The sequence below is a fragment of the Lates calcarifer genome, linkage group LG11, assembly GCF_001640805.2.
Source record: "Lates calcarifer isolate ASB-BC8 linkage group LG11, TLL_Latcal_v3, whole genome shotgun sequence".
Taxonomy (NCBI): Eukaryota; Metazoa; Chordata; class Actinopteri; family Centropomidae; genus Lates; species Lates calcarifer.
In genome coordinates, this window is record NC_066843.1 from 15,382,784 (window position 1) to 15,405,901 (window position 23,118).

General features: G+C 41.7%; 3 protein-coding genes across 6 annotated transcripts in view; 2 read left to right on the top strand and 1 right to left on the bottom strand.

Annotated features, from left to right (window-relative positions):
• The window catches only part of LOC108881084 (trinucleotide repeat containing adaptor 6A), a 38,578-nt gene extending 25,236 nt beyond the window's left edge, over positions 1-13,342 (top strand). For all 3 annotated transcript variants that reach the window (XM_018672875.2, XM_018672877.2, XM_018672876.2), the window contains 16 exons: positions 119-307; positions 458-624; positions 808-885; positions 1,271-1,438; positions 2,755-2,874; positions 3,412-3,549; positions 3,673-3,756; positions 3,854-4,028; positions 4,238-4,384; positions 4,761-4,931; positions 5,017-5,157; positions 5,281-5,388; positions 5,508-5,738; positions 5,954-6,024; positions 6,171-6,310; positions 7,259-13,342. In XM_018672875.2, the coding sequence (XP_018528391.1) occupies positions 119-307; positions 458-624; positions 808-885; positions 1,271-1,438; positions 2,755-2,874; positions 3,412-3,549; positions 3,673-3,756; positions 3,854-4,028; positions 4,238-4,384; positions 4,761-4,931; positions 5,017-5,157; positions 5,281-5,388; positions 5,508-5,738; positions 5,954-6,024; positions 6,171-6,310; positions 7,259-7,607 (2,477 nt within the window). In that variant the 3' untranslated portion in view covers positions 7,608-13,342. The remainder of the gene's footprint in view (positions 1-118; positions 308-457; positions 625-807; positions 886-1,270; positions 1,439-2,754; positions 2,875-3,411; positions 3,550-3,672; positions 3,757-3,853; positions 4,029-4,237; positions 4,385-4,760; positions 4,932-5,016; positions 5,158-5,280; positions 5,389-5,507; positions 5,739-5,953; positions 6,025-6,170; positions 6,311-7,258) is intronic.
• Positions 13,343-14,412: 1,070 nt separating this feature from the next.
• Positions 14,413-17,238, bottom strand: ndufab1b (NADH:ubiquinone oxidoreductase subunit AB1b). Of its 2 annotated transcripts, none has more exons than XM_018672888.2 (5): positions 17,017-17,238; positions 15,896-16,015; positions 15,424-15,511; positions 14,833-14,948; positions 14,413-14,719 (listed from the first exon to the last, which is right to left on the bottom strand). In XM_018672888.2, exons 1-4 carry the CDS (start codon positions 17,185-17,187, stop codon positions 14,857-14,859), a joined length of 471 nt encoding a protein of 156 aa, XP_018528404.1. In that variant the 5' UTR covers positions 17,188-17,238; the 3' UTR covers positions 14,413-14,719; positions 14,833-14,856. The 2 variants fall into 2 exon arrangements, with proteins under 2 accessions (XP_018528404.1, XP_018528403.1); XM_018672887.2 differs by having other exon boundaries at positions 14,413-14,723; positions 17,017-17,237.
• Positions 17,239-17,602: 364 nt separating this feature from the next.
• On the top strand, positions 17,603-22,237 carry dctn5 (dynactin 5). Its single transcript, XM_018672885.2, has 6 exons — positions 17,603-17,787; positions 17,978-18,046; positions 18,194-18,312; positions 18,838-18,949; positions 20,298-20,400; positions 20,520-22,237. Exons 1-6 carry the CDS (start codon positions 17,740-17,742, stop codon positions 20,615-20,617), a joined length of 549 nt encoding a protein of 182 aa, XP_018528401.1. The 5' UTR covers positions 17,603-17,739; the 3' UTR covers positions 20,618-22,237.
• The last annotated feature ends 881 nt before the right edge of the window (positions 22,238-23,118 follow it).

A 23,118-nucleotide genomic window follows, 5' to 3' on the forward strand; every position in this document is an offset into this window, starting at 1 on the left:
AAAAATGATTATAATCACTAACAAATACTGACATTAACATTAAATCTACAGGTTTAAGAGAGCACCACATACACGTACACTATATTTCTAATGGGTGACTCCCTCTCTTTTTGTGCAGGTTGGGGTGAGCCATACCCCCAGCAGAAGGAGTCCTCAACGTGGGGGGAGCCTACCGCTGCTCCACCTGTCACGGTGGACAACGGAACGTCTGCCTGGGGGAAGCCCATGGACAGCACCTCCGGCTGGGATGAACCCAGCAGGGACAGCAGAGAGTCCGGGTCTGGCTGGGGCAACCAGCATAAGTCTGGTAGGTGCACACATGAACAGGAATGTCCTGCAAAAAACTGTAAACCGCTAGAGAGAATGTCCATGTTAAAACAGAATTTGCAATTAGCAGTATGACCAAATACACTCACTGCATGGTATTCCGTTTCTCCTCTTGCTTTCTCCTTGATAGCTCCAGGTCCCAAGCCCATGGAGACATGGTGTGGTGAGGAGGTGTCCATGGGCAATAGCTGGGACCAGGAAGAAGAGGTGGAGATCGGCATGTGGAGCAACAGCCAACAGGACAACAGGTCCCATGACCAAAACACCTGGAATTACAAGCATAAAGGCTCAAACAAGGTTCGATCATCTCAGCTTTGCACATTTGTTCATCTTTAACATGAAATCATGGTTTCCTCTCTCTCCAAACACCTGCTAATGTTAAAGTAAAGCACATTATGAATTAAAGTTTAAGTTCTTTAACCTTTATCTTTGACGGAACAGCACACAGGTTTCTAAAATGATTTGTCTGCTGTGTTTCAGATGAACAAACCAGTCAACAAACAGGATGAACCCTGGATGAAACCTTTCATCAACCAATTCAGTGGCATGAACTTCCCTGTAAGCACTGTTTCCCATTATTTAGTGAATATGGAACATCTGATAATGTTATCATGAAAAAATGTGTTGGAAGCAGACATGGCAGAATAATCTTTTCATTTCTTTTTTGAATTGATTTGTTGGCATTTGTGTTTCACATACCAACTCAATGACCCAATCTTTGCCCAAATATAAAACACACTTTCGATGATCAGAGGAGCCATATTGACTGATGTTCCTATCAGGGAATACTTGTCATTTGTTGCCATAGTTGCATCTGTCATTGTTTATAGCAATGTTTCTGTCTTCTCTTAACTGATTAGTATTGACAATTTTATGTATAATGGATGCAATGTTTATGCTTTTCTGTCTCTATAATGTTATTTTCTTGTCTTTCCTGTGGCAGAGAGACTCTCCTGATGACTCCATGAAGACAGGAGCAGGGATGGTGCAGGACAAGCGTATGGACATGGGCAGTATGGGAGACTTCAATGGAGTAATGGGGAAGAACCCTGGGTCTCGTCACCAGCTCCACAAAGAGTCTGCCATGGATCGCAGCCCTTACTATGACAAGGTAAGCACAGAGATCAGACTTTTCCTGGGTATACTATAGATGGAGGTAATGAAAATACCTGATAGGTGGGTGAAACAGTGTCATGCACATAAGCCTGCTGCAAACGTCTGGCTGGTTGGCAGAGCTCTCTCAGCCCTGTTGTGCCCCACAGTGGTTGTTCTAACAAACTGCATTTCACATGTGGACTACTGAAATGGATGAATTCATTTGATGCTTGCTGCTTGGATGTCAGAGTATGTCTTCATTGTAAAATATTAATTGGGCTGCGTCACTTATCAGGAAAAAAACCAAAAGAAATATGCATACTTACAGGCTTAATTATACTAACAATTTGTTTTTGGTAGTTTTGCAAGTGATTAGTAATTATGCAGCAGTGAGTCATTGTCTTTCATAGTCCTGTACAAAGCTGCAGTGGGTTGGTTTGGCTTTGCTGCTTTTCCTTCTGCACTAGTCGCTGCTTGTTTTGTTACCTTTGTTTCTGTCTTTCTGACTCCCATCCTCTGGTGCCCCCTTTTTTTCTATTGTCCTCTCTTGCTCTCCATTGCTTACTTCTCTACTACTTATATCCCATCTTATCCTTACACTCTGTCACGCTTTCTTACAGTGTCTCTCTCTCTCATTCTTTCCTCTGTCCTCACATTTCTTGCTCTTTCCTCCCCCTCCCTCTGTTCTTCTGCAAAATTAACTCTTCTCCTTCTTTTCTCCTTCCCTCTCTGCACCTCTCTGGCTGCTGATGTGCTTCCTGTCCCTCTGTGTTTGCTGTCCATCTGCTGTGCGCCTGGCCTTCTTTCTGCAGCTGTCTGTTTCCCCCTCTGCTTATGATAGCCCAGCCTCTGATGAGCTCTCCTCCAATCAAAGCATGAGCTTTTCCCTTTCCAATTCTGCTCAGCCTGTCCTCTCTCTCGACTCTGGGCCATCTCCTGCCCACACTAGTCCTGGGGCCGCTCGGCAGGTGAGTGCGGAAGGATGAAGAGGGAGTTATCTATAGGTCTTGAGCTGGACCCTGTGTCTGTGGTCTGCCAACTACTGCTGAGCATGCTGTGACACTTACAATTAGAAACTATAAATTAAATAAAACAGCGTTTTGCCTGCATATTAGATGCATGGTATTCTAGCAGGTTACATCTTAAAATGATTTTGTTTGTTGCTGTCATCTCGCACATTTATCCAACTTTTTTTGTGATTGAACTCACAGACTTACTGGCTTGTGATCATGAAATCATCTTTTTTTCATTACATTGAATTACAAAACTTGTTGAATGTTGCATTTCTTTGACTATTACAACAGTGTGTGTTTTTGTGTCTTCCCCTATCAGAATGTAAACCCCATGTTGGGTGGCAGCAGCGTAGCACAGGGCCGAGGCGGCCCCCAGTCCCAGGTCCCCCCCCAACCCAACCTTCGTAACCAAGTGCCTCCACCCATCCTGCCCTCTCAGGTAGCACACACACAAGAACACTCCACAAACTCCTTATCATCATATCATTTATGTTCTCTTTCCTGTTTTTGGTTATAAAGTTTTACACGTTTGGTCTTGTCTGTGTAATAAATGTCTAACATTTTGAACTTGTAGTCAACCTCCAAATCAGGCCATATCTTTTTCCTATGTTCAAAGCAACCATTGGTTTCCTTTATTTCATTACAGTATTGATAATCACTGTACAAATCATTTAACACCATATTGCCATGTGATGCAAAAGAACAGACGTTTTCAAATCTCTTGTGTTATGATTTAGCGCTTGTGGTTAGGAAGGAGGATGATAATCTAAAAAGCTCTGGTAAACACCCACGCTAGTCCCATGCGGAACTTAAGATTCTGTAATTATTTCGATCAGAAATTTACAATTTTAAACACCTGCAAGAGTGGGTATAAGAGCTGAATAATCAAATTTGATTTGATTTGCGTTAAACATGTTATTCAAAGAAACTTGGATGTTATTAGATAACCTCAAACCAAAATTTTGTTTGTGTTCAGGTCCCTCCATCCCTGTTGAAGTACCCTGGAGGTAACGGAGGTCTGAACCCTCTGTTTGGCCCTCAGCAGGTGGCTGTGCTCAACCAACTCTCCCAGCTCAACCAGCTATCACAGCTTAGCCAGATCAACCAGTTACAGGTAGAGTGATGGACGCATGCACTTGAACACACATAAACACAGGCATGGAAGAAAAGGACCGTTTCTGTTGTCAAAATATAGCATGTAGATTTATTTATTACTGACCTTTTTGTTTTCCTGCAGCGTCTTATTATCCAGCAGCAGCAGCAGCAACAGCAGAAAGCTCAGAGCCAGAGAGCCATGCCTGTGGGACGACAGACTGAACAGGTGTGATTCTGCTACATTACACCCACAATTTAAGTTATGGAACAGTGCTGTGCCTCTATGGTATTGACTTCTCCAACCTCCTGCTTCCTGTCCTTAGACACGTCCTATTGGTTCGTCTCCATCAATGATGCAGCCCCCACGTCACCTGGACCCCTCTTTGCTGAAACAGGCCCCACCTCTCAAACCGTACCTGGATAACTACTTGTCCCACAATACCCCTGAGATGCAGAAGGATGCTGCCACGCTCGGATCCTTCAGCAACTTCCCTTTAAGTACGTTAGCTACTAACAGTCATTTTTCAAAATTGAATCGGCACATTCTGCCAGAATTTAAATGACAATACATTTAGATGTAGATATTTTCCTGTAAAATATACATTATAATGCTTATTTGAATGTGTAAATTACCCTTTATTTTTGTCAAATTTCATATATTTAAATTCAGATCAAGTTACATTCTTCTGTTTCCTCCCCCCCATCAGGCTTGAACTCTAACCTGAATGTATCCCTGGACATGGGTGTTGGTGGTGGTAGTAGTGGTGGCGGAGCTGTGAGCTACAAAGAGCCGCCCCAGTCCAGACTGAAGAAACTTTGGGCTACTGACCCTCTGGAGCAGAACAGCAAACCTGGTACAGAAGAATCTGATTATGTTTGTGACGGTACTTGCTGTGGCATCAGACTGGCCTATTGATTTTTGTTTGTTCGGTGATCTTGTGCAGTTTCCTGCACACTCACCCTCTGTAGTCTTTAAAGTTGTCTTTAAATGTTTGTAGTTTGATTGTTTGTTAGAGGCTGGTCATATACTCAAACATACCATGGAATAGGTTTCTTTACATTTCACTTTTCAGTTGACCAAAAGAAAATGATGTTTGCTACACTCATGACCAAAGATAGTTTTTCTAAAAATTAGTTCTGTGATATAAACTCTAATTGTTGGATCGGTACACACAGCTGTATAACCAAACCGTTTGTGTGACTGTGTCTGTGTGTCTGTTTGTCCCACAGGTGCTATGTCGTCTGGGCTGCGTCTGGAGGACTCTCCCTTCTATGACTTCCTGTCTCCTGGCCCATCTCCCCTGAGTCCTCCCGGCCAATCAATGGGCTCGGTGGGTGATGGCTGGCCACCCCGTGCCAATTCCCCCCCGCCCCATGGAAACACTGTCACCTGGCCCCCAGGTAGAGCTGCTTCCACAAACACAAAAATAAGAGCGATGTTTGATCTTTGAACAGTGCTAATAACTGTGTCTGTGTGTGTCTGCAGAGTTCCGGCCCGGGGAGCCTTGGAAAGGTTACCCCAACATTGACCCTGAGACTGACCCCTACGTGACCCCCGGCAGTGTCATCAACAACCTCTCCATCAACACCGTCCGCGACACAGACCACCTCAGGGACAGGAACAACGGTGGGTCTCTCTCACACACACACACACAAAATAATGAGCTAAATCACAGTCTAGAGTCAGATTTAACAAGACATTATTGCTCCAGCTACGACAGGCACTAACCTTTCTCTTTGCTATCTCCAGGGCCATCCTCATCACTGAACACCACGATGCCTTCTAACAGTGCCTGGTCATCCATTCGTGCCTCCAGCCACAGCGGTTCCCTCACCAGTACAGCACAAAGCACTTCAGGTATGTCTTCCTGTTTGTAATTCAGGCCACAACTGTTTAAGAAAGACAGCTAGCAGATGTGTGAGAATTGATGGGGGCAATGCAAAAAGGTTTCACCTTGCTGTCTTCTCTCCTTGCAGCCAGACCCAGTGAGTCAAAGTGGTCTCCCGGCAGCGGTTCTGTGTCCAACTCCTCCCTCGCCCATGAGCTGTGGAAGGTCCCCCTGCCTCCCAAGGCGCTGTCTGTGGCAGCCCCCTCCAGACCACCACCTGGCCTCACCAGCCAGAAGCCCAGCCCTGCCTCCTCTGGCTGGGATGGCTCTGCTCTGAGGTTGGGGGGCTGGGGCTCCTCTGAGTCCAGATACACACCTGGTAAGAATTTGTGACATTTAGGAGAAAAATGACATGAAAAATGATTTGCCAGCATATTTCAATTTTGTACACTACTGACTGTCATTTTGGAAAACAACATTGGTAACTGGTACTTTTTTGGTTTGGTTGAAGTCAGACAAGACTTGGTACTACATCGCATTTTTAAAATATGTTGTCAGCTGCTGATTGATCTCATGCTGTGTGTGTATGGGCAGGTTCCAGTTGGGGTGACAGCAGCAGCTCAGGGAGAACCCAATGGCTTGTTCTGAAAAATCTCACACCTCAGGTACATGAATGTAACGTTTAATCTGTGTGTCCTTTTGCTATTGATACTTTATATAAGTGTTAATGTCTATTTTAAAAAAACAGAACACTACTGCATCATAAGTATCATCACTTGTATAAAACTGTCCCTGTTAATCTGTCTCTCAGATTGACGGCTCTACCCTGAGGACCCTGTGCATGCAGCACGGCCCTCTGATCACATTCCACCTCAACCTGCCGCACGGTAACGCCGTGGTATGCTACAGCTCCAAGGATGAGGCTGCCAAGGCCCAGAAGAGCCTGCACATGTATGAACATCAGAGACACTCATACACATTACATACATGCCCTCTTTACCTTTCCATTATTGTCCTGTATTAAATTGTCTATCCTGCACTTTAGCCAGGCTCATAATGGTACATTTACTGCATTTTTTAATACTTTCATTAATGTCCACTTCCTTCGAGGCTGATCACGTCATAAATCACATTTTTACCAGGTAACATTACATTCAAAAGTCTTCTGCACACAAAATGTCCCTACTGCAATGAAATCAATCAGGCAATGGTTGGATAGATGGATATTTAGATTTACAGAGCCTCTCCCTATTTACTGCAGCTGTTAGTCATTCCGTCCCTTTACATGAGCTAAGGTAGCCATCCTGCAGGTGACATTTACCAGTTTGTGTATTTTTCTTAATGCCATGTATATGAGAAACCCAGTTACTATAATCAGGCCAGTGCATCATGTAAACCAGATTTCCCCAGCTAGATTTCTCCTGGAGAAAGCCAGTTTCTCTGACATACACACTCCTAATCTGGTTTCTAATCTGCTCTTCAAATGTGTGCATTTGTAAAAAAGCAAAAAATATCACTGTCAGCAACAGTGATATACAAGACATTTTGACACATACTACTACTACTACTACTACAACTAAAACCAAAACTACTGAATACAGTAAAACACCACCACACACACAAACAAACAGAACAATCAGGTAGGAGCATATTGCACCATTACAACCACTGGAAAATCCAAGTAATGTTCCCAAATAAGGTCAGAGGTTGGTGAGAGAAAAAACAGATTTACAGTAACCAGGTTACTACAGTGTATGTAAACATGTTGTCAGGCTACCCGCATAACCTGATTTCTCTGACTTGTGTGCATATAAACATACAGATTGTGAATCCCAGCCACAGGTTGTTTTGAAGCAGCAGACAAACTCACTCACACCTTCACCTGGTGTCTCTCTGCAGGTGTGTTTTGGGGAACACTACTATTCTGGCTGAGTTTGCCAGCGAGGAGGAAATCAACCGTTTCTTTGCACAAGGGCAGTCATTGGCCACTCCCTCCTCCAGCTGGCAGGCCATCGGCTCCTCTCAGAGCAGAATGGATCAGTCTCACCCCTTTCCCAGCCGAGCTCCTGAACCCAACCAGTGGAACAGCAGCGATCTCCACAGCTCCTCCCTCTGGGGCGGGCCCAACTATTCCAGTAGCCTGTGGGGGAGCCCCAGTGGCACCGAGGCGGGGAGGATCAGCAGCCCTTCTCCAATCAGCTCCTTCCTCCCGGTGGATCATCTGACAGGGGGTGGGGACGCCATGTGAACCGCCTGCCAATCAAACAGGCTGGGGGAAGGGTCAGTAGAGAATTATCAATAATCAGCAGAAGGAAAAAAAAAAAAAAAAAAAAAATGTAGTTATAAACGCAAAGGCACTAGTCGGACTCTTTCTCACTTACAAGATATTCAACAAAACGGGGTCTCCCCTGTGGAAAACAAGTTACGTTTCTCTCTCTGCACATATGTCCACTTTGTTTTAGCCCAAAAACATATCAGTCGGAATACTTGAATCATGCAGGCCAATTCTATAATGTGAACGGATGGATATTTGCTTCCAGGTAGTGCTCTTTCAGACCGAAAAAAGCTTCAATCGAGCTCATTATTATATATATATTTTTTGTTTCATTCATCATGTTTATTTGAATTCCAATTCTTTTTATTTTTAACGTTTTCTTTTTTGTTTTGTTTTTTTTTGTTTTTGTTTCTTTTTTTTTTGCATTTGTTTGCTGACAATGTTGGAGTATGAGCTTTTTTAACTTTGCACTGAATGTGGTTTTTTCTCAGTATATATAATCTGCAATATAGAGGGAGCAGCCAGTTTTTCCAGTGTAGCTGTTTACTCATTGAGGTCCTTACCGTATGTGTGTATGCGTATGCACGCGCACGTGTGTGGAAGTACTTTGTGTGTGTGGATGATATGCGTGTGCGAATGAGTATGTGTGCGCTCCTCTCTGCCTTGGCACGCCTACCTTACTGCGTTGTCGTGGAGTTCAAGATCAACAGATAGTTAAAGAAGAATAAAAGCTGACTTAGGAGGATTATCTGGTGATAGTAAAAGTGACATTAAAAAGTATTGCACCAATTTTGTTTTAAAACTAAAGAACGTTGAGCTCTGCAGTGCAAAGGACTGTAGCCGCAGCTGGGACTAGCAAGCCCCGCCCACCCTAATATATGGGCGGGGCCTATCTAGCAAGCCCTCCCACTGGCCCCCTAGTGGGCAGGGGGGGGAACAGCACTTTCAGAATAGGCTTTCAATGTTTTGGAGGTGCCACACTGCAACCTCTTGTTTACAAGACTTAGGAGGCGGAACGTGTGTTCATTCTTCATTTTAAAGAAAAGATGGAATAAAATAAAACAAAAAATACACAAAAAAATCAAAATTATTTAAAAAAACAAAAAAATGTACAAAACAAAGAGAAAAACAACAAAAAATTTAAACTCTTACTGAGGATGAAGATGATGCTTTGTAACTCTGGGAATTCGGATCAGTGTTTTTGGCCATGGCGTTGGTTATTTGAACTATTCCTCTTTGTCTGCTAAATAACCAGCAATGGTTCTCAGGAAATCAAGCCAGTTTTCCCCCCCTTGTAGTTGAATTAAAAAAAAAACTACTACTCCTTGTAGGAAAGGAAAATCCAACTTCTAGCACTGAAAACGATGTATAGGTCTGTAAATTTTTTTTCTCTGCCAAATAACTGCTTTAAGCTGGAGAAGCTCAACACACTGCTTTCGATATGCTGTCTTTTTGGGGGGGGGTCCTAAAGTGGGGGGTGGAGGACGGGCTGTAGAACACCCGACGCTCCCTCTCTCCTCCTCTTCCTCCACTCCTCCACTCCACTGATGTTAAAAAAAATCAAAAGTGGGGAGTGTTAATCGTGTGTGTGTGTGACTGTCAGTGGAAAATGTTGTCTTGTCGGACTTAAAAACCAAGAGAAAGGCGAATCTGTATCTATGCATACTGTAGCCTCTCACATGGCCTACTGAGAGGTGTTTTTTTCTTTATTTTTTTATTTTTTTCCCGTGTCTCACAAAATGTTTTAAATGTTTCATTGAGTACAACAAAATGCGAAATATTACTTGCTTTCTTTTTTTTTTTAATCGCTCTCATTGCCACAAATGGTGTTTTGAAAAAAGGAAAGAAGAAAAACTTTAAAAATTTTGTTTTGGTTGAAGATAATATTTTAACAGTGCAAAAGTCGTCCACATTTCATTGCCTTGATCCTAATTGTGTCCGAAGATGCAACAACAAGTCAAGTGGCTTCTACCTGTTTACAAATAGAATATGATTGTATTGTTGTACTGTTTTATTTGTTTGTTTTTTTTTTCCTTTGGGTGGGGGGGGGGGGGGTACTCATCTGAAGTTCCTGACCTGATGAATCGTGTGTGTGTGTGTGTGCATTCGTGTGTGTGTGCGTGCTCTGTACCGGCAGATGTGAGTTCTACCGCTGGAGGGAAGGGGTTGGGTGGAGGGAGGGAGTCGCGGTTGTGCGTGCGAACGGTGTGAATGTAAATCCACCAGTGGTGTTTGTCAACGAAAAATACACGTGTGAATAATAGAATTACCAGTGATTGTTTAGTTACTATGATGCACAATTTTTTTTTTTTTCGGGGAGAGACAAAAAGCTTCAGAGAGTGCGTGAACGAGAAGTCAGCATTAGCGAAGCCATGGACCTTAATTTCTTTTCTTCATTGTGTAATTATTCAGTGTAAAGCCTGTTGTGTGTGCGTGTGCGTGTTTTTTTTCCCCCCTCCGATAATAGGTTTTTATTTCAGAAGTACTAGAAATGTTGGCTTTAGTTGTGTTTTTAAGTTTAGCCTTGAATATTTAACGACTTCAAAGCATACTGTAGTGAGGCAGAACCTTGAGTATTAGCCAGACTTGACAGTGGTGTGTGCCAGTATTGAACTGCTCTCTACCAAATAATTCAATCATACAAAAGATTAGTTTACTTAATTCCACATCTCTTTGCTTAAACGATATATATCTCTTATTTGTATTTGTTTTTTGTCTTGTTTAACAAATGTTATCAAGTGGAACATCTGAACCATGTTTGTCATTTGTTTTTTGAGTTAACTTAATTTGACAAATTGAACTGAGGAGCCTTGGATTTTGCACTTGGGTGGATTAGAGGAAAGGCTGGTTGGTCAGACAGACAGACAGGCGGTGTCGTTTGAATTTTCAGGTCTGTCTGAGGGACAGAGTGTGTCTGCCAGAGTATTGTGACAGGGTAATGTGTGTGCGTGTGTTGTCTACATGTTCTCATCTGAAGTGTAAGTTGTGTGTGCGTGTGTGTGCTGTGATTAGAGAAGATGGTGCTTTGTTGGTCCCAGTGAGGGAGCGAGAGAAAGAGGGAGGGAGGCATCGTCCCCCCTTCTCCAGGTTTACCTCTCCCTGTTCACTGGGCCGGCCCGGTCAGTGCGGCGACTTTGCCATGCCGCCTGAACCGAGCCAGAATGTAGCTGAAAAACGGTTTTAAAAGTATAAATGACAGCCAGAGCCTTGATCCGCCTCAATCCCTGATCTCTGGCACCCGATCAGCCTCAAACATGAAACCACCTTGCAGAAAAAAAACAAAGCAACCACTGCTCATTGTTGTTGTATTTGAATAAGTATTCAGCTACTGTTCTTGACCACGCGTAGTTGTCATGGTGATTGACGGTGGCTGTTGCCGTGGAGATGTTTGCATCTCGAGGCTGACTGAAATGAGGCGAGGCTTCTCGCTGGCCCATAGTGACTCAGGCAAGGGGATGTGACTTGTGATCGGCTGGTTCTTCCTGGCTTTTCAGGGACACAGGGTTGCACTTGCCTCTCTGCTGGCTTATCCAGGATCAGCTCTCCCTCTCCAACTCCTAAGCTTAACTACAGGAGAGGAGACGCAAAACTGACAGGAGGTCTGGGGCAAGTGAACTCTAAATAGTCAATATTCCCTTTCCGCTCTTGATTAAAATTACTTTACACTTCATTCATTCTGATTTTGGCAGTGCTTCTCTCCGAGTGCTGATCTAGGAGAAGTTTTGTCCCTCTTCAGTATCCTTACCTTAACCATTAGTGGGACAAAACCTGACCTCAGTTCAGCAGCTCAGGAGGTAGCATTGCTCTGCTGTTAGAGAAGGGACAAGCAATGTCTGTAAAATGCCTCTCATTGATGTTGATGTTACTGTTTATGGTTCCCAGCTTAATCTCGCTCTGTTTCTGTCTCGTCCAATCTACTGTTAGAGTTTGTGTGTTGTGGGAAGAGCAAAAACTCTCGTACAGAAACTGTGTGTGTGTGTGTGTGTGTGTGTGTGTGTGTTTGTGTGTGTATGTTTGAACACATTATCATGCCAAATTGAGGAGGGAGGGTGAGAGGGGAGGAAAGGGATCGATAACTTTTTTTTTCCGGTTGTTGTTGTGTATGTGTGTGTATGTGTATTTAAAAAGCTGGACAATGTTAAATGCTTGAAGAAAAAAAAATGTCATTTGCAAAAGGATGATGTGAGGAAAACCTTTTCAGTAAGTGAAAACCACCATGAGCAATGTACAATCCCCAGGGCTGCCAAGCAGCTTCCCAACAGGGCCAGATGAGGGGAGGAAAGAAGGAAGTAAGGAAGGAAAGAGGAAAGGAAAGAGGAGGGAAGCTGGCTGGTGATACTCTACTACTTTTTAATATTTAAGATAAATAATGTGACTCTTTGTTTTTCTCTTGACTTAACTATCCTGTGAGCAAATGCTATATTATATCATAACACACACCCAACGGCTCCTACTGTCGATCAAAAGCGCTAAGGCTATTTTTTTGACACAAAAAAAAACAAAAAAACACAAAAAACAAACAAAAGAAAAAAACACAAAAACTGTGAGAATCTGCTGTCTTTTTTTGTCATTTTACATTTAGTATGAATACACAAAAACAAACCCTGAAAAGCTTTAGTCTAACCAGCACAAAGATGTGGGTGGGGTGGGTGGGATATCTGGGTGGGGGTGGGTACAGTACAGAGGGGAAGGGGTTGGGTGTCGCTCAGAGAGACTATGCAGTGGAGTGTTGAACCCAGGCTTCCATGTCCACCTTGGGTTTTTTGCTTTCTTTAAATAAAAACAAAAAAAAAATATCCCAAAAAACTTTAAAAACACAGCTGAGATGGGATTCCCAATAATATTCCTCAAACATGTTGTGCCATCGTTGAATCGTACTACTAGTACTACTAATAATAATAAAAACTGAAAAAACCTTTATTACCTAGCAACCGTCGGGCCAGTTGTAGCAGGAGAGGAGGACAGGTTAAGATTTGCAAAGTCCATTTCTTTATTTTCACAGCTTGTCTCCTCCTCGATAAGCCGAGGGGAGTGAGGCCGGTGAAACTGCAAATTTTACACAACTACAATGTTTTTTATAGAGATTCTATCAATCCAGTGTGTAGTTGGATCACCTGTAAACCTATTATGCACATTGCTTTGGGAGACTGTTGAAACTATATATAATATATATATATATATATATATATGAGAATATAAACGTACAGTGTCTATAATCAACGAGAGGAAGTCTTCCTCTCTTACAAACAAAAACAGGAAGTACCTTTTTATTTTCAAATGTCTTCCTCGCGTCATCAAAGGATTTTATCTTAAACTTTGGGGGAAACTGCACTTTTTGAAGGACAATCTTTATTTGTATGGGTATAAAAATTGACAAAAACGAAGTCGCCTGATATTACAAGGTATAGAAAACCAACTCCAGTGTGCTCTAATAATGAATGTCTCCTCTGATGCTGTCTGTTTGGTTTCATTTAATCTTTATTCTCCTTCCTTTGTTGCTTGGTTTGTTCTGTATTTTTTTTCTCCTCTTATTTTTCTGGATTTTAGTGCTCTTAAGAGAATCTGTACTAAGGTGTAGAGTAGTAGGTAGTAGGTCTTCTGTTGGCTGTACTCGTATACTGATTACTGTTTGTAACCCTCTGGCTCCTGCAGCCAGCATACAAAGCTGTATAACTTGGGTACAACCCTCAATAAAAGACTAACAATGACTTGGTGGTCGCCTCCAGGAATCTTTATTTCTCTTCATCTGCTTGTTGGTATAACTCTGTAAAGAGAGGACTGGGTAGTTTAGATTACAAGAATTTACTGAAACGCATTTCGAACACAATGGTCAGAATCAAAGCAGTGAAGGTCGAGATGTCCTGCCTTTTCCTTCCTTTACCGTAACTACTACAATTTAGTACTATTGTTCTGCAGATCTTTCCTGGTTGTTAAATTGCCTCTTTCAAACTCCATTTTCCAGTTTGTAATACAGGTTTTCTGTCAGATATTCGGAGTATTAATTCTAGTTTGTTCTTTTTCTGTTACTTCTTCTCTTCCACTGAAGTTAGCATGCTAAGCACAGCCCATCTCGTAATTTGTGATGGTGAGTTACTGTAACATTCAGTCTGCTATCAGTCCAATATGAGAGGATGAAGTAGTGCTGTCCAGAGGATGAATTCTAACCTCTTGTCGTAAATGCAACGCTTGCTGAAGTTCTTGGTCAGTAAACATTGGCAGTGGTGACTTTGGCACGCAGCAAGAATTTACATATAACACCTTTAAGCCAAACTCAATCCTCATCTTCAATAACTGATGAATAGATCTTGTATTATTACTCTAAATCTGGAACTTTCCCCTCTGAAACAGTGTAGAATTATACAGTAACAAACAGCCTTGTAAAATACAAGTAACTCAAAATTGTACTTGAGTAGATGCACTCTGCCCCCTGTGCTATTCACCACAATAACGTATCCCTATCTTAGACATTGTGAATTATCATTCTCTAGTGCACATCTCTGTACAACACACTGTAGACTACAACACCAGGCCAGTGGGAACTTTTGGGTCCTATTATTTTTTTACCTGAACCTGGTTATTCTTGGTGCACACTCGTTGAAAACGAGCAACCTGAAAAGAGTTTGAAGGGCTCTTCAGAGCACTCAATGAAAAACATTTAACTTTTGTTGTCTGTGAAATAGGCATTTTTAAATTTTAAAATGGCTTTACTTTATATTCCTGCTCCTAAAACCTGACAACACTGAGATTTCTAATATCATAGGCGTGACACACACACAAGTATACAGCATGTGTTTTTATTGATCTATTCATGAGAAATTATACATCGGAACCATATGGTAGAGCTGAAGAACAAAAACTAAAACAAAAAAAAAAAAATCAAAACTGTGATATAACCTTGTTCAATATTTTGTTTTATCTCCAAGCTCCCAAAGCACATGTTCATTTAAATACATAAACACAAGACACGGCAGCTGACGCCAACAATGCCGTTAACAGACAGAAGAGCTGACGGGGAGGAAGTGGGAAATGTTTTGGTGCCCATCTGTTTCACAAGTACTTCCTGTGTGGATCACACTGAGGTCAACCTTTCTGGAAGAAAAAGAAAAACTTGCACTAAAAAAAAAATATCTCTCGTGACACATCAGAGACTATGTGTGTGATGTGGGACAGAAAAAAAACATGGCTAACAAAGACTTGCCTCTGTAGTGAGCTATGGAACAGATTATTCATAAACGTCCTTCTTGTCTGCGATGTACTGTACAATCTCCTCAGGAGTCATCAGCTTCTCTGCTTCTGCGTCTGGGATCTCAAAACCTGAAGAAGGAACACAAACTGACTAAAAAATCCAGATTTTTAATGTTTAAAACTGTACTTGAATGCACCACCAGGACAGTAAACATCATCAGTGATATGCACATAGGTTCTGTGCCTGCTTTGAGATTCTAAGTCATTATATTGATTCAGTGTCTCTCTCTTTTTTTTTTTTTTTTTTTTTAGATATTCGATCATTATTTCAAAGAAACTTTCTCATTGTAATGACTTTGAGTATTTTCTTTTCATAACATTTGGTGACTATGGGCTTCCATGAGAAAAAACAGGTTTGTGGCAAGAATCTTTATTTCCAAATGAGAAACTGTGACATGGTATGGTATGACTGTTGCTGTTTTACTAAAGCTGATTTGTTCTTTGCAGAGCTCATGCCTACACCCTCAATTTGTGGTTCATCAGTGAGCAAACCTGATGGACCAGCTGTCACGCAGGCAGGTCGGCATGCTGTTAATACACTCACCAAACTCATCCTCCATGGCCATGATGATCTCCACCTGGTCCAAGCTGTCCAGACCCAGGTCTTTCATGAAGTGGGAGGATGTCTGCAGCTGTGGAGCAGACATTAACACAGACATTAAAAAATAGATATTTTTTTCCATAATTACCAACAAATACTGAACAGCTTTTACTTTATTAGCCTCTGCATCTCAATATCATATGTACACGAGAGGATCAGATCACTGCAAGCAGCTCCATGAGATGGAGTGTGTACGTGTTAAAGGGCAAAGTCTGTAGCAAAATAAATGATTTGGACACTTATTTCCTGGTCACCTCCAATTTAAAACTAGTCTAATTATAAATAAGTATATTATTGGATCTCATTCAAATTCAATAGAGTTTGATATGTAAGCTGTAGTAACATTTGTCGTTTGAGCTGAAAGTGAGTAGTGTGCAGACCTGACAGACTCAGGCCAATCAACACTCGCTCTCACCTTCTCGGGGTTGATCTTGTCGTAGAGCTTGAGCACATACATGACACGGTCTTTAATGGTCTCTAGGGTGAGGGGGGGCAGATCTCCATACTGTCGGCACAAGACACCCACCACGGAGACCTGATGAGGAGGGAGAAGAGAGAAGAGAGCTTCAACCGTGGGTCAAACTGTAACAAGCACAAACTGTAAACAGACTGCGCCCTACAAGTGTGTGTTAAATACAATTATAATGATGCAGAGGAGTCTGCAAGAGACACATGGGCTGGACAAATAATCTGTTTTAACAACTTACAGCAGGATGCTACCTTACAATATATCGCAGCACACGGGCACCCACTATAATTCATATTAGATGCACAATTTACAGGTAAAGCAATTTGCTTTTATTTATTCTGTTTTACCAGGTTAGACTGTGGTAAACTAGACTGTGCTTTACTTGCGCTGTTCACAGCAAAACCACTGAGGTGTAAGTTTTCTAACTGTACCTACCATAAGGTCATAACTGTGTCTGGGGGGGGGGGGGTGAATATGAAATTCATTACTCTCTTTATTCTCTGTTGTAGACTCCACTAAATGAGATGTGCAGTATGGCTTCAACTGTCTTGACTTAAGTCAACACGTGAATCATATAACACAATATCATTATTTATCAATCTAACAACATCATACACGATACAAAGACACTTATTCATTATGCTTAGATGTATTACAGTCTAACCATCATGCTGAGCTGACAGAACATCATTGGCTCTTGCTTAGCACGAATTAACCACACACTGTGTTTGAAGGCGCTTAGGTTAAGCTTTGGCGTCTACATCGCTGCAAACTGCAAGTGACAGAAGAGAAACAACTCAGACGTGTGTCAATGAACCCACCAACTTTGCTAACTAGCTAGGATGCTAACAAGCAAAACATGGCTGTTGTGTAAGCAAAAATACATCATGTTTCGTGGATTTCGGAGAGGGTTTACGGCCGGCAGGTCTTCAGTAATCTTATAATAAAGTGCCTGCATGCCACCGTGAACTTCAGCAGGCAAGGTTAGCCTGACAGTTTTGAAAGACGTCGGTAGGTCACAGCAGCGAGCGCTAGGCCACGGCGGTTCAATGTTACCGGAGACTCACCCGGCTCTGTCCGAGCCACCGCGTCCTCCGGCTGTCTGCGGCGAAGGAGAGAGGTCGGTGAATGGCTACTGCCGGGGCGGCAGCGGCTCTGACTGCCGGGTTACCGGAGCAAAGCCTCAGCGAGGGCCGAGCGAGCGAGCGGACACACTGCTGCAGGACACGAGCCGCCATGACGGAGAAAAGTGACTGGCGCTAGCTCCCAGCGTGCAAGGCGAAGGAGGAACGGGGTCAAGGGCTCAGCGGTACGCATGCGCACAACACAGGCGCTGTCGTTATTCTGCGTGTTATTTTATTTGTGCATTCTACAGTATTATTTACAAAACACATGATCAAAAACATGAACAGATGAATACAGTTATATCAAAAGGTGAAATGTAAATGTGCCGAGGAGCTAGGATTCACCTCAGGGAGAACCAATCGAGCAGAGAATCATTTTACGGATTCGTTATTTAATAATTAGCTAAATTACTTGAAAGAGAACAGTAATTCAATTCTTTATACAACACGTGAGATAATACAATTAAAATATAATGAATATAGAAGAAGTTTCATTTGTTTGGTTTAACGAACTACATCGACGATTTTGTTTTCAACTCATACAGTCTGAGAATCCATTCATCAGAATCGGCTGACAGCAGAGCAGATAGCAAAAACAGATAGATGCTTTGAATATTATTATCAAATAATCATCACTGGCTCAAATATTTAACCAAATTCCAAGCCATGGAGTTGTCTGAAATACTGTACAACAAAGCGGAGTACATTGAGACGGTAAGAAGTTCAATATTAAATCGCTGTTAGCTAGCTAATCGCTTGCTGTTTGGCTAGCTAGTAGCTGAAGCTGGACAGGGCGTTGGGCGTTGGATAACTGAAAAACATGATTTGTGCCCAATTAGACAGAAAATTAGAAGAGAAACACGCTTTTATTCAAATATTAACCATTGTTTATGTTTTATTTCAGGCTTCTGGCAACAAAGTCAGCAGACAGTCAGTGCTGTGTGGCAGTCAAAATATCGTCCTCAATGGCAAAGTAAGGCAAAAAGCAACATGAATATACACCTGATAGGCAGTAAATTATACATTTTTCTATCAGTGAAAATATGTTACTATCAGTGTACTATGCTAGGATATAACTGTACTTTTGTGTATGTGTGTGTGTGTTTGTTCTCCCCTCCAGACTATTGTTATGAATGACTGCATCATCAGAGGAGACCTGGCTAATGTCAGGGTGGGCAGACACTGTGTTGTGAAGAGTCGGAGTGTTATTCGGCCACCCTTTAAAAAGTTCAGCAAAGGGTAAAGTATCTTCCTCTCATGGCGAATTTTCCAAAGATTCAGACTAGACCAGTGTCAAGTTGACAACACTAAATGTTAGGTTATTTTCCACATTATTTGACTTTACACCCCAGTGATCATGTGGGTAATTCTGGTTCTGCTGGCTTATGGTATTTCAACTATGGGTAGCTGATATAGTCACTAAGAATGAGTTAATAATTTGTATATATATAGACACCCAGGCAGAGGCGTCGCTACTTGTAATAAAATGTCAGTGGGTCAGGAGCAGAGGTGATGTCAAAAACATTTGAAAAATTGATGCTGCTCAAATTGTTGCTGCCTCTCCAATACAATTTTTATTTTTGGAAAATAAGCTCATCAGTGACTCAACTAGTTGTTTCAGCTTTGAATTGTACTGTGGCTGGTATACGACAGAGTACTCAGCAAATATTCTTACCACCATGGTGTTTGTGTACATTTTGAGTTTGCTGCATTTCTGTTAACAAAGACTTTGTTTCTTTCTCCACCCTCCCTGTTTCTCCTCAGGGTGGCATTCTTCCCACTACACATCGGAGACCACGTCTTCATCGAGGAGGACTGTGTGGTCAACGCAGCACAGATTGGTTCCTATGTCCACATTGGCAAGAACTGTGTCATAGTGAGTGGAATAAAATCACACACACACACAATCAGGCTGAGAGAGGACATGAACAGCAGCAGTGTCTCTTCTTGCCTGTGGTGAAACAGTCACATGGGAGTCATATTCAGATGCAGCAGACTGCTGGCAGGCTGCTTTGAGCAGACACAGACCTGGTTTAGAATATGAAATGAAGCGCACTGAATTAGATTTTTTTTAAATTAATTTAATTGCAGATGAGCTGCAGTCCTTCCCCAGCACTAACAGATTCCATTTAATTAGCATTCAGAAAAGCTGAATTTAAAATCATTATGTAGACACTCTAAGCACTCTGTGTATTGTGCACAATCATATGTCTCCATTGATATATCTTTCTTTCTCTCTCTCTCTCCTATATGTATATATATATATATATATATGGTTAGCTAGCCAACTTATCTAGCAAGCAAGTATGATAAGCATGAGTCACATATTGGTTGTCACAGGAGAGTAAAAGATTGGGACATTGTTTATTTACTTTGTAGCATTGCATATCACCACCTAGATAACAACGTAGCATGAAGTCAAGACTAAACAGACTTAATACACCACCATGCTGATGTCTGCTGAGCTGCAGAATGAATGGGAAGAGATGCTCTGATGTTTAACTTTCAGTCTGCTACATTACTGACTGTACTGACAAAGTACAGCTGGGTATTGCTAACATATCAAACAGATGTAAAAAGCATGAATGATATGACGGATGTCAGGCACAGACTTATGTTAGAGTGCTATTGAAAATGACTGGGTCACTGTTTAAATTTCCACCGATGTATTTCACAAACTACTCAACGCAACTTACCATGAGGATACCACTTAACTCTGCACCATTGTCTGCTCAGCTGTGATGTGTCCTCAACTACATGTGCTGCAGACAATTATGAGATTATTGTAAACAATGGAGTGTGCTCTGCTGGACAAACTACAGGATAACACCATTTCTAAATCACCCAAGCATATTTTTCTGTATTCTGTTATATAAGAAAAAGTTGTCATATTGGCACATTGTTCAACATGTACACTGATACTGATAGATCGATGATAGGCCAATACTGACCCATAAAATCAGCTGAGAAATAAATGCTTTACCTTTTGGTATTTTGTGCTACTAACGTGTGTTCTTCACTGTGAATGTACAGTTGGTACAGATGTGATTTGATACATACAGTCCAAGTGATTTCCTCAGTGTTGCATATACATGTATAAAAACGGTAACTGTTTTTTTTTTGTTTGTTTGTTTGTTTAAGCTCAAGTCTCAGTTTTCCTTTTCCATTATAAAAATAATGCTTATTGTTGTACTGCTTTTTCCTGTTTTGTGTGTTGTGTTCAGGGTCGTCGCTGTGTGCTGAAGGACTGCTGTAAGATCTTAGACAACACTGTGCTTCCTCCTGAGACAGTGGTGCCGCCTTTCACTGTCTTCTCTGGATGCCCAGGTCAGCTACACCACACCAACACACACTGACCCTTCCACGTGCTGTTTATCTATCGCATCTTTACCTGTATTCATCTCGCTCTCTCTCTCTCTCTCTCTCCCCCTCCCCCTCCCTGTCAGGTCTGTTTTCTGGAGAGCTCCCAGAGTGCACACAGGACCTGATGATTGACGTAACCAAGAGCTATTACCAGAAGTTCCTGCCCCTCAGCCAGATTTGAGACCCACCCTCAAAAGATCTTCAGCAGGGTCCACACCTTCTCCAGCCAGTTCCAGGTCAGGCTTGGGTTGTGAATGTCAGACTGAAATGGACTCTCAGAGCTCACCTTCTATCCTTCGTCTCCCAGAGGCCTTGAGTTTCTCTGCCCAAGGAAATACTATTAGCATTTAGAGCCATTATATTATACTGGTTTTTGAATATGAGAAGGCAGTTTTTGTTTGCAGTTTCAGATGGCAATGAGAGCCCTGAAAAGTCTTTTAAATCCAGAAATCCTATAAGGTGTCAATACCCAACTGCACAGAGCATGCTCATGTTTACCACCCCAGCTATTGTGGGTCTAAAAACTATGAACACTTTGATTTTCTATTGAAGTAGCATTTAAAGAAAATCCTGGTCATTGTGCTGCGGAAAAACTCAAGGTCCTCTGTTTGGCTGCTGATAATCACAGAGACCCACATGTAGGTTGGTTGTCACTCCTTGGCAGCAGCAGTAGTTGAAGATGAGGAGGTGGATGAGCTATGAAACAAAAGAAGGTGAAGGGTGGAGGTGTTTGAAGGATGTGGGAACACAGCTTGTAAGATACTGTACAACATCCATGGACCAAAAACAAGAGCAACAACAGTTGTGTTTGAGGATGTTGGCTGTACATGTGCATTATTCATATCCACAGTTCAGTTTTAGTTCCTGTCCCGTTTTGTTTTTAATGTTAAAGAATGTGTTTGTTTGCGCTCTTCTCTAAAGGCTTATGTTAGTCATAAAATTTATTTAATATGATGCAGAATTTCATTTCATTACCTTTCAAACAACCAAATCAGCTGCAGCATAGGATGGCTCTCTGTGCTCTGCCTCTGTTGTTGTAAGCCTACAATAGCCAGAGCCAACATCTCAAACAGCAAAGCATATAAATAAATATAAACACTCGAAACTCTGCCTGATAGGAGCTGGACACTGTTTTTTTTTTTTTTTGGTAATGTGTAACTAAGGTCAACTTTACAGATGTTTTATGAGGAAGGAAATACTTTCTACTTGTGAAGCCCTCAAGCATACACACGGTGTGTTTTGGTAAGAAAAGGCAGAATGTAAACACAACTTTTATTTGTGTAAAGGTGCCCTGCGGAATTTTCTTTTAAATAAAACAAAGTTGTATTTATATTCAGTGTTGCTCACCAAAACACAGCGTGTGTATCCTCGAGGTCTAACAAATGTGTTGAATGCATTTCCTTTGACATGAAACATATGCAAAGGCGATTTTTCTTAAAGGTTTGAATCCCCCCATCGTTTGCATCTTTGTTTACCAGTTTAGCAGACAGTTTATCAAGCCACCTGCATACATGTGTGTCTTGCACAAGAAAAACAAACAGGGACTCACTCCTAACAAGACTCCCTACTGCTACAACAAAACCTTCCTTTGTAGTTTTAATACAGAAGAAAAGCTGAGTTGAAGGCAAAATGCTAACACTACAGTATAAGAACAGGATCAACGTAAACTTTGCAGGCTTGTCAAATCTCTCCATGGCTGTCCTCTGGCACCACCTAGTGGCTTGTAGCACTTTCTAAGAGAAAGTGACATTTCTGTTGACCTTTGAAAGCTCAATCCAGAAATAAAGTCACCACAAACTCAGGAGACATCTCTGTTCTTTGAGAGCAACAGGACAAAAAAAACAAACTTCACTGATGGCTCCACAGTATTTCAAATGCATGACTATGGTATTTGATGATTTCACTGACCTGTAAATAACTACATCAGTGGTCTGAACAGGGAGAGCTAATGAGATGATTACCACATTTCTGCTTCCTACAACGTTAATACACTAAAACTACACATTATATGCATGTCACAACCAATCAGATCCATCCAGTCTAAAGGGAAACCCGCAATGCAAGTTATATCTGCAAACACAGTGAGGTGTGAAAAAGAAAAAAACAAGCTTCCTTTACTCTGGAAAAGTTCTTGTTGTTCATTTACTGTCAGCTGATCAGTCTACAAAATGCGACGTGTAGACATGTAAACCATGTACCACGTGTTAACAGGGAACCCTCGTGAATAAAATTTTACGCTGATCTAATTTTTTTTTAAAGCAACCAAATAAAACAAAACTGGTAACATTTTCCTTTAATGAAACATAGTCCATCCAATTGCAACTCAATGGTTTTATTTCTTTTACAATGTGAACCACATATATCATACCAACAATTAAATGTTAAGTATATAGATTAGCCATTTATTACTTTTTAAACAAATAAGTATCAAGAAACAGCTAATAATAGTGTTGGCTCCAGAGACACGTGGCATGAGTCAGCCTTTTGAAACAATGTGGATGAAGGCCTGTGACTGGCTCAGGGGAGGAAAAGAAAAAACACAAAGTGCCCCCTCTATTATAACCAGGCTACTCAGTGGGGGTCAATGCTGCAGGTTGAACAGTGGGATTGGAAAGACAGCACCGCCCTGCTCGTAGCCAACTCTTCAGACGAGCCTTTGGGGGCCTTTGATAGTCTTGAATT

Coding starts and splice junctions, on each gene's coding strand:
- ndufab1b (XM_018672888.2), bottom strand. CDS start 17,187: ATGGCGGCTCGTGTCCTGCAGCAGTGTGTCCGCTCGCTCGCTCGGCCC. Junction 16,016..17,016: donor GGTGGCTCGGACAGAGCCGG/GTGAGTCTCCGG, acceptor CCTCCTCATCAG/GTCTCCGTGGTGGGTGTCTT. Junction 14,949..15,423: donor GGCCATGGAGGATGAGTTTG/GTGAGTGTATTA, acceptor TTCCTTCTTCAG/GTTTTGAGATCCCAGACGCA.
- dctn5 (XM_018672885.2), top strand. CDS start 17,740: ATGGAGTTGTCTGAAATACTGTACAACAAAGCGGAGTACATTGAGACG. Junction 18,047..18,193: donor ATATCGTCCTCAATGGCAAA/GTAAGGCAAAAA, acceptor TCTCCCCTCCAG/ACTATTGTTATGAATGACTG. Junction 18,313..18,837: donor TTTAAAAAGTTCAGCAAAGG/GTAAAGTATCTT, acceptor GTTTCTCCTCAG/GGTGGCATTCTTCCCACTAC.